Genomic DNA, 11,566 nt, shown 5'->3' with positions numbered 1-11,566 from the left:
TCATCCAGAATTTTGAGATTGGGGTGGTGGAGGGAAGAGTATGAACAAATGAAGGGTAACACGGTGCTGAAAATCCCCTTACCCCACCGCAATTGACAGGTCGATCCCCAGATGATAGTGGTAGATTGCAGTCGATTGCTGTTGATCGCAGGGCCCCTCCCCTCCCCGGGGGAAAAAGAGCATCTGGCCCAGCCCCCTTGTTCTTCCCTTCAATGGTGCATGATTGCAAAAACTAAAAAAAGTTCAACAACTTTGGCCTGCTCCCCCCAAAAAGCTTAACAACTTTGGGTTCGCCCCCAAAATGTGTAGATCACTGCTAGATTCCCCCTGCCCCCCGGAGTAGATAGCAGCCTCTTGGGAGCTGGACGTCCCTGCCCTACGGGAACTGCTCTTTCCCAGACTACTCATGACGTTTCATATTTTGTTCTGAGCTGCAACCCATGGTTATGAGGCAGATCAGTAGTCACAACACCAAAGATAATTCTAAGCCAGCATATTGTTCTTACTGAGGCCTTATGAGTCCACACACACCCCCCCCCACTGTTCCCACCCTGTTGGCCTGAAGAATGTGGATCTTAAAGGGCTACATCTAGAAAATAAGTGTTAATCTCACTTTCAGTGGCCTCCCACCTGATGCACTCCCCATGTTGTTGGGCAGGCACAGGGCAGGAGGCAGCTATTTAAGATTCCTTGTTTGGACTCCGTGAGCTCAAGCCCAGCACCAGTACAGCTGCTGCAGGCTTAGCCAGCTCACCTTTGGACTCATGCCCAGGGCTATGACACCATCTTGACCTAGTACAGTCCCCATTCATAAACTTTAGTATTTTAGTTTGGACAAGTACCAGAAATGTGAAAGAAACAAGGCTCTGTTGGGTCCTTTAAGATGTGGAGAGATCCATGAGGTATGCAGGAAAGTCCATTAAAAAAGAAAAGCACACTGGTTTCTTTCCCCCCCCCCCAAAAAAAAATTGCACATGGACAACAGAAAGCAGCATGCACTAGGAGCTATGCTGCCGCTGGGGGGTGGGGTGGGGAAATGTCCTCAGGTGGATGTGGTTTTCTCAGAGGTCCCTGACTCTCCCCCACCTCCAGATCGTTTATATTGCGCAAGAGAATTTCCCCAAAGAGTGGTTTCTGTAACTAAAAATCAACAAATTGAACCGAAAAAAGGGTGAGCAAAAGTAATTCTCACATGAGAGTATAGCTCTCTCTGCTTGGGACAGCATTACCACGGAACTTCATAAGCATAGTAAATTCTTCGAGACGGAGTTAACAAAACCATGCCTGCTGCTGAAATGTGTACACTCCCTTGCTGTTTACAATTGGAGTTGCTTGTCTCTTAACACACACCATTACAGAATTGATAGTACCAGAGGTCTTAACGCCTGGAATGATCCGCTAATGTACATACGATGTATATACCATATGGAGAAGCATTGTGGAGGTTTCAGGTTTCCTGATCAAAATGATTTTGAGTGGCTGTTTTGAATATGTTATGAATATATGTCTGACACCTTATCAACCCAGATTCCTCCATCTACTTCTCAATGTTCCCTTGTGACCTTTGGGTGCTGCCTACACAAATGCAGCCTCACGTTATTCTGAGGGTAGCTCTGTGAGGTCTTTGCATACATAATACTTATGACTAATACTGCCAGAAAGCTCCACTTGTCCATGGAAGAATTTTTTTTAATATAAAAGAAATCTACATCAGACATCTAAACTTCCTGATGTAGCAATCTGGGGGCTGTGACTAATTGAACAGGAACATCAGGGAACAAAGTGCTTCATCGGGATCTCTAAAAACAGAGAAATACGAGTGCTCATGGAAAATGTTCATGATGTTCGCTACTCACGTTACTTTCCATGGGACTGAGGAAACTGCAGAGGTGTTATCAGAACTGCATCTCATGGTAAGAAAACAACTTGAAAATAGTTGGATAAAATGGTTATTATGCCATCAAGTATTGCCCTGAAAGAGCAGAAAATAGGTTTATTCCACTGACCACTTGCTCCACTTTTGTTTCACCCATTGTTTGTTTTCGTGAGGCATTAGGTTGGTTGTGAGGTCTATACTCACGACCAGCTGGAGATGGTGGTGGTGATAGGAGTTTATTTTAGGCTGCTGTGAAAGATACAATCTCATAAATGGCAGGTAGGCAGGAACTTAATAGTACTGAGGCCTCCTGTCACATGAAAGTTTGTATAAGCTAACCAACCAACTGCATTGCTTAAGGACCAAAGTAGGGCTGTTGTTCTCATTATTTACTGAATTTATATCCAGTCCTCCCCTCCCCAAGGAGCCCAGGGAGGCAAACAGATGTACCATTTAAAAACAAAGCAAAAGCATTCTAAAACATATTAAAGCACTCTAAAAGCAATTGAAAACATTCATTCATCCAATGATCTTAAAGCAGTATTCTTCGGCCACCAAATGCCTGAGCAGGTTGATGCTGGCAGAGCCAGGTAGCTAAACCTGGACCTGCTGCCCCATTTTAGGAGTAAACAGGGCAGGTTGTGAGGAGCGCAAAGCCCTCACATTCCCTGCTGCTTTCTCCATTGCAACCTCTCTCTGAATCCCTTTCCCTTCAGCCAGGCTTTGATGCCTGGTGGGAGCCTGGCTGCAAAATAGATGCCCGAGAAAAGAGACTGAGGGGCAGGTATACCATCTCCACATCTGTGTCCTTTGGTTCTCTAAACTGAACCACCTCCGCTACACGAGACACTTTCTGGATTTAAAACTTGCAATTCCATGCAGTGTGTACCTGTCTGTCTAGATTCTAGAACAATGGTGTCCCTTTGGGGGACAAGAAAGGCCATTCTCCGTAATTGACCACCAGTCCACAGGTAGTATCTAGCCTGCTACAATTACCTGACTCTAGTTTGTGGTAAAATAAAGTCAAACAGTGTTGTAGAAGCATCTGTTTTCTGTGTGGTTTCCTCCCCCCTTTTTTTCTGTCACACCAACCATTTTTCCACTTGCGTCAAAAGGAAATTGAGCAGCTTGTGGGTTCTCGAGATTCAGCTCTTCTCAAGAACATGCAGTCAAACAACAAGAGCAGCACAAACTCACCGGCTGTTGGCTTAAGCTGTGCTTCAGGGAAGAAGGGCCAAGAGGATTCTTCTGCTTGGATTTTACTTGTGTACTTGTGTACAGAACAAGAGGGCAGCCTGTTGCTTGGAAGACGCTGCAGCAAGAAATCCAAACTACTGCACTGAATGCAGAGAATCTGGTCAGGTGCGTTTATCTTTGGACACTGTTCATTAAAGGAATAGGTCTGGATTTGTGTTGGTGCATCCCTATGTATTGAGAGATGCGACCCAGTGTTCTGACTCCTATCCCGAAACTATTACAGCCAGGGGAACTGGGGTTGGGCTCCACCCTACCAACTGTCCTCAAGGGTAACTGTTTTGCAAGACAGCTTCTTTCTTCTTGTCGCATCACCATCTTGCTGTGATTTCTGAAGAGCCTGTGGCCATTTGGTGCTGGGATAGACAGGTGAGTGGTGCTCACAGTCGCATCACTGGGAACAGGAGGAACTGTTATGGAGCTAGAGGCCATGATGCTTTTGAGAAATGGAACCAAGGGTTTGGCAAATTTTATGGTGATAGTAGTAGAAGACTGGTGGGGCAAAGAGGCCACTGGAGGTGAATAAATGCTTTGCTGAAGTGTGCTTCATTGTAGGATTAAGATAAGTAGGAGAATAGTGAAAGAGGAGCCTTGAATGTCCCTGGTACCACGGTGGAAACCACAGAAGTGTGAAGAGTAACCATGAGGCTTAGTCTACTAACAAAAAAACAGCACTACAGGTTAACTTTAGGAAAGCCTTTTTTAATTGTTGGGGCAGATAGCTATGTTACTGGCCACCAGGACTGAGATCCAGAACTGATCTTTGTTGCCTGGTCATACTGAGTATGGACTTAAACTCTACTCAAAGATTCTTTCTTTTATCAATAGGTAATCTGTTTAGCTTCCAAGCTGTGGGTGAGACATAAGTTTCAAAGATAGTGGAGCCATCACTTCCAAACACGATTAGCCAGTGTATATTGTAACCAGGTTAGAAATGGATGGTATCTTAACACTGCCATCCTAGGCATGTGCTCTCAGCAGTACAGTCCAAACTGATTTGCAAAGTACTTGGGAGTACATCAAACTTATGGCTAAGGCAATAAGTTCCATCTTTTCAAATGAGTGTGACATGTCCTAACTTGGCTGTGTTTTGTACTGCAGAGATTCCTCATTTGTTCACCTCTACTGTAGGATAGTCTTCACTGAAGAGTGTTAATCACCCCCTACTGGGCAACTCAAGGCTGGATTAAAGTGGTTGGGGGTTCCTACAGCAGTTTCCCAAATATGGCCCCTCTTATCCAAAAAATTAAAGCACAAAGTAAGGAAATACATAGAATTGTAGAGTTGGAAGGGATTCCAAAGGTCACCTAGTCGAGTGTCATGCCCTACTGACTGAGCTATCAGATACCTCAGATAAAGACTAAGCAATTTATTGTTGCATAAGCTTTCATGGACTACAAAAACAACACCACAACACTGAGCAAGTGTAGTTTCATTTTTAAACTCGCTTCTCATGGTTTTTGCTCACTTTTGCCCAACAACTTACTTCACATGGCTAAAGATACAAAAGAAGGCAAGGGAGGCCTCAGTGCTAGCATCCTAGACATCCAATTTTGTTTCCTTTAACCAGGATGGTGTACCTTGTACTATAAAGATCCATATTTTTCTTGGTACTGCAGTCTTGCAGAGTAGTACAACTCCAAGGCTTCAGTCCTTCTTAATCTAGCCTGACTATAATGCTTTACAGAGGCATAACCCCTACTTGTTTTCACAGGCCAGGCCAGCTTACGTCCTCATGACCCCTCTGATTTTGAGTCTATTTCCAGGGTTACCTAATTCTTGCTTGGGCTATTAATGTTAACTTTCCTTGCAGACTCAAACCAATAACCAAACCAATGATGAAGCCAGTAACATCTTACAGAGGCAGCAAATGGCTTTGCGGCTTCTTGCCTCTTTCCCTAACACAATGCAAGGACACTTCAAACACTTGGCAGATAACTGAGTTCAGAGCAAATGATGGATAATGGCTGATAGAAGAGGTGCCGAGCACAAGGTCCTTTGGAGCATGTGACTGAGTGGAGCCAAGGACAGAGGATTCCAGGCTGGGAACCTAGATCAGCATTTAGTTTTAGCATGTAGAAAAAGCTCTTATATCATTGGTGAGCAACTGAATGGAAGCTCAATGGGAGGCTGGATGCAACCTTGAAGTTGATGCTGATGACCCTCTGTTTTCTCTCTTGTTAAAAGGTCGCTCTCAATACTGTGCTTTTAGACCACTATTACTTAAATCTACCAGCTGACGGCAGACTGTGATGGGAAGTTTGCCCAGCAGGAGGAAGCAGATTGCTACTCAGCCAAGCCCACAGTCCAACGTGCAGAACAGCCAGGCCCTTGGCCTCAGCCGTGGTGTCAGGCCACAAGGTGGGAGGTTGTTCTGTGCTACTGATCCCTGGACATAGAAAGCTTAGGGTTGCATCCAATGCTAGTCCTACTCAAGGTAGATCCACTGAAATGAATGACCACTGCTAACTTGGGACCATCGGCACAGTGGAAGGTACCAGGTGGGGGAAGGATGATCCAGGACTGGGAGAATCAAAGTGGTGCCTTCTGGATAGTCTCGGACTACAACTTCTACCACTGCTGACCATTGGTGATGTGTTGGCTAGGACTGATGGGAATTGGAAGTCCCAACCCTATATGGAAGGCACCATGTTGGCTGCCACTACTAGTTTAAACACTTCTCAGCTTTGCTGGCTAACTAACTGGTGAAGCAGGAATGTCTTAATCAGGCAGGGGAAGGCAGCCAAGAGGGGGCAAAACAAACCTCCCTGGGGAGGGAGTCCCACAATCAATAAGCCTTTTGCGGTGCCCCAGCCACCAATGGGATGTCAAGAGAAGCCGCCTCTGTTGATTTGAAGGTTTGCACAGCTTCTGTATGGGAAGCCTTTTAGATCATTTGTTGCCAGTACAGTGGTACCTCAGGTTAAGAACTTAATTCCTTCTGGAGGTCCGTTCTTAACCTGAAACTGTTCTTAACCTGGGGTGCCACTTTAGCTAATAGGACCTCCTGCCGCCGCCACCACACGATTTCTGTTCTCATCCTGAAGCAAAGTTCTTAACCAGAGGTACTATTTCTGGGTTAGCGGAGTCTGTAACCTGAAGTGTCTGTAACCCGAGGTACTACTGTACTTGGCTTATCATCAATGTTCTCTGGGCAGTTAACAAAGAAAGGCTAAAAACCCATAAAACCCAGTCAACTAGAGCTCTAAAAATGAACAGCAGCCCCTGTACCAGCCAAATAACCTAAGCCTAAGCTATTTAGGGCCTGAATTTAGGGCACTTTGAATTGTGTCTGGAAATGAACTAGAAGGCAGTGCAGCTGTTATAATAAGAGTGCACCCTGCTCCTAGGACACCTGAAGTTTCCTGATACTCTTCAAGGGCAGTCCCACATAGATTGTATCATAGGGAAGCTCAAGGCATGGAAAGATTGTAAGTCGTTTGTTAACTATGTCTTTATTTATTAACTTGTAGGTGAGAGTACCCCTATAGCTGTTGCTGTGTGTAATTTCCCTTCTGGACATGCAGAGCCAATACTGTGGATGGGAGAGCAGCTGAATTTGCTATCTGAGTGAGTACTTGCACTGAGATGCTGAATGACAGAATTCCCCCTACCCATCTTGAGACATACACGAAGGCGTGGAACAAGGGTGTCCTTGTGGAACTGGCTCCAACTCTTTGACTTTTTGAAGTGTGACAAAGGCTAAGCTCTCTGTCGTTTGTGCTTAAGGACCAGTTCCTTTGGCTTCTACTTGAGTTTCCACAAAATATATAAAAGATAATTGAGGGCCAATGTGGTATAACAGTATTGGACTATGACCTGGGAGACCAGTGGTTGAATTCCCTGCTCATTGGGTGACCTTGGCCCAGTCAAAGTTCCTCAGCCTAGCCGATCTCACAGAGGTGTTGTAAGGAGAAATGGAAAGGGGAGAACCATGTAGACCACCTTTAGCTCATTGGAGAAAAAGGTGATATACAAATGTAAGAAACAAGTCAGCCAGTCAAACTTAATTTTTAGAAACCAGTTGTCACCACAGAAATACAAATAGTATATAAATACATTTTCGCATAGATGGTCTCCAGCACATGAGACCTCATGTTGTATGATTAAATTTTGTGTGATCCATCTGGGCTGCTAAGGAAACTGAGAAACATTGGGTACTATCCAACTAAGGAATCCCCTCATCTCAAGGATTTCTGCTTGTGGGATGGGACTTCCCCTCCACTCCTCCCCCAGCCACACCCTCCCCATATCTGCTCCAAAGGGTTGGGGGAACCCCTAGAACAGTTAGGGGGCACGGGGGAAGGAGAGAGGGAGAATGTTCCATTGTATAAGCAGAAATCCTTATACTGACTGAACATTCTTGTAGTGCTATGTCATATTTATCCCCATCTATCAATAACAGATTTTCTCCCTGTTATTTAAAAAGGAAAGCTGCTGGAAACAGTATAAGTATTTTTGTCACGGTAATGGCCAGCCCCCTTCCCTAGTTCTCAATTATGAATAGGGAAGATCTTCAAGGAAGAGGTCATTGGGAAGTCTTGATGCTCAATTTTACAATATGCTTTTCTTTTAACAGAGATGGTGAATGGTGGAAAGTGGAGTCAGTAACCACGGGCAAAGGCTGCTATGTTCCCAGCAACCATGTTGCCAAAATCTCTCACGGGTAGGAGTTTCTGCTTTCGTTTATGCTGCAGCAATATAAATGGTCTGGTTGGGAGTAATTTGGGCAGCAGCAGGGCAGTTCAGGATGTGTGCCCCCCCCAAGAGCTGCCTAAGAGTGCATAGCCCTGGAGGATCCAGTCTTAGCCTGCATGGGACAAGGGTTCTGGGCAGTAACAGTGGCATGCGCTTCTCTTCCAGGTGGCTCTATGAGGGCATCAGCCGATCGAAGGCTGAGGAGCTGTTGCTGCTGCCTTCCAACAGCGAAGGTTCTTTTCTGGTCAGAGAGAGCCAAATGAAGAAAGGTATTGAGTCTCTCCAGAAATCTTCTGACTCACTGGATTCTAGGGAACGAAGTGGGCTGAAGAGTGTGGCTCAGAAAGTTCAGAGGTGATGATTTCATACTACTTTGTGGCCTGATGGTGTCCTCTCTCACATGCAGGTTGCTACTCTTTGTCTATCAGACACACAAATCGTGCTTCCTGGGATTGCGTGAAACACTATCGCATTAACTGCATGGAAAACGGCTGGCTTTACATCTCCCCTCGCCTCACCTTCTCGAGCTTGCAGGAGCTGGTGGAGTACTATTCTGGTAATTTTGTTTCCCCCTGCTTCCGGGTTGATAAAAGGGAGAGATTAAATTCTGTTTTGTTCCTGCTTGAGGCGGCCTCCAGTAGTTACAACGCAGTCCTGGTGTCTGCACCTGGCATACTGGGCTGACACCTTGGGCCCTCTGGCGGCTGTATCCTCACAGCAGCCAGCCACTTCCTCCTGCACCTGCTCATGCTCTGCTACTTCAGCAGCAGCCCTTTACTCAGCCACCAGCTAAGCCTGAGTGTGAGTGTATGGGGGGAGGAGGCTGGCAGTCTCCTACCTTGTTGCGGTAGTGCAGGGGTCGGCAAGGTTTACCTTGCCTGGGCCGGTTCACTCTAGCGGAGATCCCTCCGTGGGCCGGATCGTGTGCACGCCTGCGATTTTCGGCATTTGCGCACTCAATTTTTGGTGCTGTGAAAGCAAGTCTCCACGCCACGCTGGTTTAGCGCAGCGAGCGCCGAGTGGCTTGGGGGCCGGTTAAATGACCCCCGTGGGCCACTTGTGTCCCATGGGCCTTAGGCTGCTGACCCCTGCTGTAGTGCGTAGGAGCCTTTAGTGGGTTGGATACACTGGCTCCCTCGAGAAGGGAGGCTGCAGCAGGTGAGCCCAAATGCCAGAGGGCACTGGGAGGCTCTATGGAGAGCAGCCTGCCCAAGGCCTCCCCAAAACTGAAGTCAGGCCTTGACAAATCCTCTTGTGTAAAAAGCTGAGAGTTGTACTAAAGCCCAGTGGGTAAGTAGGTGGACCAGTCCATCTGTTATACCTGTGTAGGTGGTCATTTTGCACTAGCAAGTGAGGGATAGATGGATGTAGAGAATGAGATGGCCAGTATGGACTCTTGATGAAAGAGGCATCTCTCATATCAGCAGGTTTGACCCAAGTGTAACATCTTTAGTTTCTGCCATAGAAGAGAATAGCTGCCATGCACTCCTGTCAGAAAGAACAAATGTGTGCTTAAGAGGCATCATCAGGGCTCTATAAGCGGCAGCTATCAATGCAGGAAAAGCTTGTAGTATATGCTGCCATAAGACTACCTTAAAAGAATTACCCTAACAGACTCCAGTCTATGATAACAGACTGACTCTGTTTGTGCACCTTGTACTTGGAATTACATTTCATGCACAAGAAACTCTGATTTTCTGGATGTTAACAGCCTACAAACTCTCATCATCCTTGACCATTAGCTATACTGCCTGGAGATGATGGGAGTTGGAAGTTCAACCACTGGAACAATACAAATTCCTCATCCATGACTTTAACAGGTTGGATGGTTGCTCTTCACACATGGAATTGTACACACTGCCTGCTATTCCTCTGCTAAACTTCCTGGCTGGGCAGCAGATGGAAAAGAGGCTCACACTGCTTCTGTAGAATAAGGAGTGGGGAAGCTGAGCTTCCCTGGCCATGAGAAATCACAATTTGATACCCAACTTATTTTGTACTTTTTTGCACTGCTCAACTTCATTCAGCACATGGGTTTCAATCCTATGCTTGGTGAAACTAGTTCTGGGTGGTCTGCTGCCACTCACACAAATTGCAGTCTGCTTGTTTGCCTTGGGGAACACAACAGGATGCCTTTTCCTTGCTCATGCTAAAGTGGTGGTGGGGGGGCCTCCAATCGCTTCTATCTGACTCACAAGCTTGCTCTGGATCCTTCCAAGTACTTTGGCTTGGCTAGGATGTATCCTTGAATTGTGACCATGCCTTGAATGCCTGTGTGTGTGTAGAAACCTCCACCTTCTTTACATGCAAGTCAGTCTACTGCACAAAATTAGGAGCTGCATCTTTTGCTCTGGCATGCAACCTCCAGGATGCCCACAGGGGAATGTGGCCCTTGAGCTGGAAAAGGCTCCTCGCCTCTTGTGCTGCCAGCAACACACTGGTTTAAAATAGCAAGGTTGAAACAAGTATGTGGTGATCAGTGCAGTTTAACTTTGTTTACTACTATGTGCTTGGTCTGGAATACCTAGTGGCTATGAATGGAAGGCCCAGATGAGGAGATTCTTTCCTCCTTTTGTTAACAGAAGTTGGAGATGGCTTATGTTGCTGCTTGAAGGAGCCGTGCTTCATCCAAGGCTCTACATTGTGGCAGAAGTCTAATCTTTCCCAACCAATGGTAGTAAAGAAGCCAGCTCTCAACTGGGAGGAGATCAGCAGGTATTTTATTATTATCCTCTTTTCTTCTAGCACAGAACTCAGCACAGAGTTCCTAAGCAGTCTCTTTATCTGGGCTTGTATGAATTCATGTTGATGCACTATCAGCCTTCAAAACCATGTTCTGGTTGGGCATCCTTCCTCTTAAGGAGAAGACTGCAATCTTTGCAGACAGTCGCTGCTGTGATGATTCACTGGTTGCAGCAAGCATAAGACCATTTAATCTGTAGTGGGTAAATACTTCTGCTGCAAGAGAAGCATTTGGTTGTACTTGCTAATAGCAACAAGAGATAAAAGCAAGTTTCTGACAGTGGTATGACTGGGATAAGCAGTGGGGAAGTCTGCCTGCTTTTGTGTGGGAACAATCTACCAGAATGCTATAATGAGAACGTCTTTGCAAGAGAAGGATGTTTATCCTTCTGCTTCACAGCGTATTTTAATCTTTCAATGTTTTCTCCTGTCTAGCTCAGACTTGTTGGCAGAAAATCCGCTAGCAGAAGACTCGCCAATTAGCTTGGGCCTGAGGGAAGCTGTCACTTCCTACCTGTTAATGACTGAAGAGCTGCCGTCAGAGGACACAATCAGTGAAAAGTGAGAAAGAAGCAAATAAGGCTACTGTTGGGAAGCATTTCTGGAATGTGGAAGCCAGGACTTCAGTACTGACCTCTTTCTACAGTTTTTCATGCTCTCTCACATTAATTTATCTACTTAATAATTATATTCTGCTGGTCTTCCATCATGTGGATCCCATGCAACTACTGACCAAACCCAGACCTGCTCAGCTTCAGCAAGATGGCAGCCTCATGCACACGGCCTTGATGGGCTTCATTTACGAGGACTATATATATATATATATGTATTTATAATAATATTTTTAAATAATAAAGCTTGGCTGTGTATTTATGACTACTCCTATAAAGCTCTGCATTTCAGCAAAGTTCACTTTGCAAACCGCAAGCCACTCAAATACCAACAGATCACCACAACTGTTAAATCACTCACCTTCATTGTTCACAATGTGGTGTT

General features: G+C 45.7%; 1 protein-coding gene across 6 annotated transcripts; it reads left to right on the top strand.

Annotated features, from left to right (window-relative positions):
* The first annotated feature begins 91 nt into the window (after positions 1-91).
* On the top strand, positions 92-11,459 carry SLA2 (Src like adaptor 2). 6 transcript variants are annotated; one of them, XM_083617767.1, is made up of 8 exons: positions 98-3,238; positions 5,343-5,491; positions 6,598-6,700; positions 7,710-7,796; positions 7,994-8,097; positions 8,235-8,384; positions 10,411-10,543; positions 11,006-11,459. In XM_083617767.1, the coding sequence occupies exons 2-8, from the start codon at positions 5,383-5,385 to the stop codon at positions 11,133-11,135; spliced, it is 816 nt and encodes a 271-aa protein (XP_083473893.1). In that variant the 5' UTR covers positions 98-3,238; positions 5,343-5,382; the 3' UTR covers positions 11,136-11,459. The 6 variants fall into 6 exon arrangements, with proteins under 6 accessions (XP_083473895.1, XP_083473893.1, XP_083473891.1 ...); XM_083617765.1 differs by having other exon boundaries at positions 5,318-5,491; XM_083617766.1 differs by having other exon boundaries at positions 98-3,499.
* Positions 11,460-11,566: the final 107 nt, after the last annotated feature.

The sequence above is a fragment of the Podarcis filfolensis genome (genome assembly GCF_964270895.1).
Source record: "Podarcis filfolensis genome assembly, chromosome: 6".
In the NCBI taxonomy this organism is placed as follows: Eukaryota; Metazoa; Chordata; class Lepidosauria; order Squamata; family Lacertidae; genus Podarcis; species Podarcis filfolensis.
Note: the sequence above shows the minus strand (reverse complement) of the source record. Positions and strands in the feature narration are given on the sequence as shown.

Coding starts and splice junctions, on each gene's coding strand:
- SLA2 (XM_083617767.1), top strand. CDS start 5,383: ATGGGAAGTTTGCCCAGCAGGAGGAAGCAGATTGCTACTCAGCCAAGC. Junction 5,492..6,597: donor CCGTGGTGTCAGGCCACAAG/GTGGGAGGTTGT, acceptor TTATTTATTAAC/TTGTAGGTGAGAGTACCCCT. Junction 7,797..7,993: donor GTTGCCAAAATCTCTCACGG/GTAGGAGTTTCT, acceptor CTTCTCTTCCAG/GTGGCTCTATGAGGGCATCA.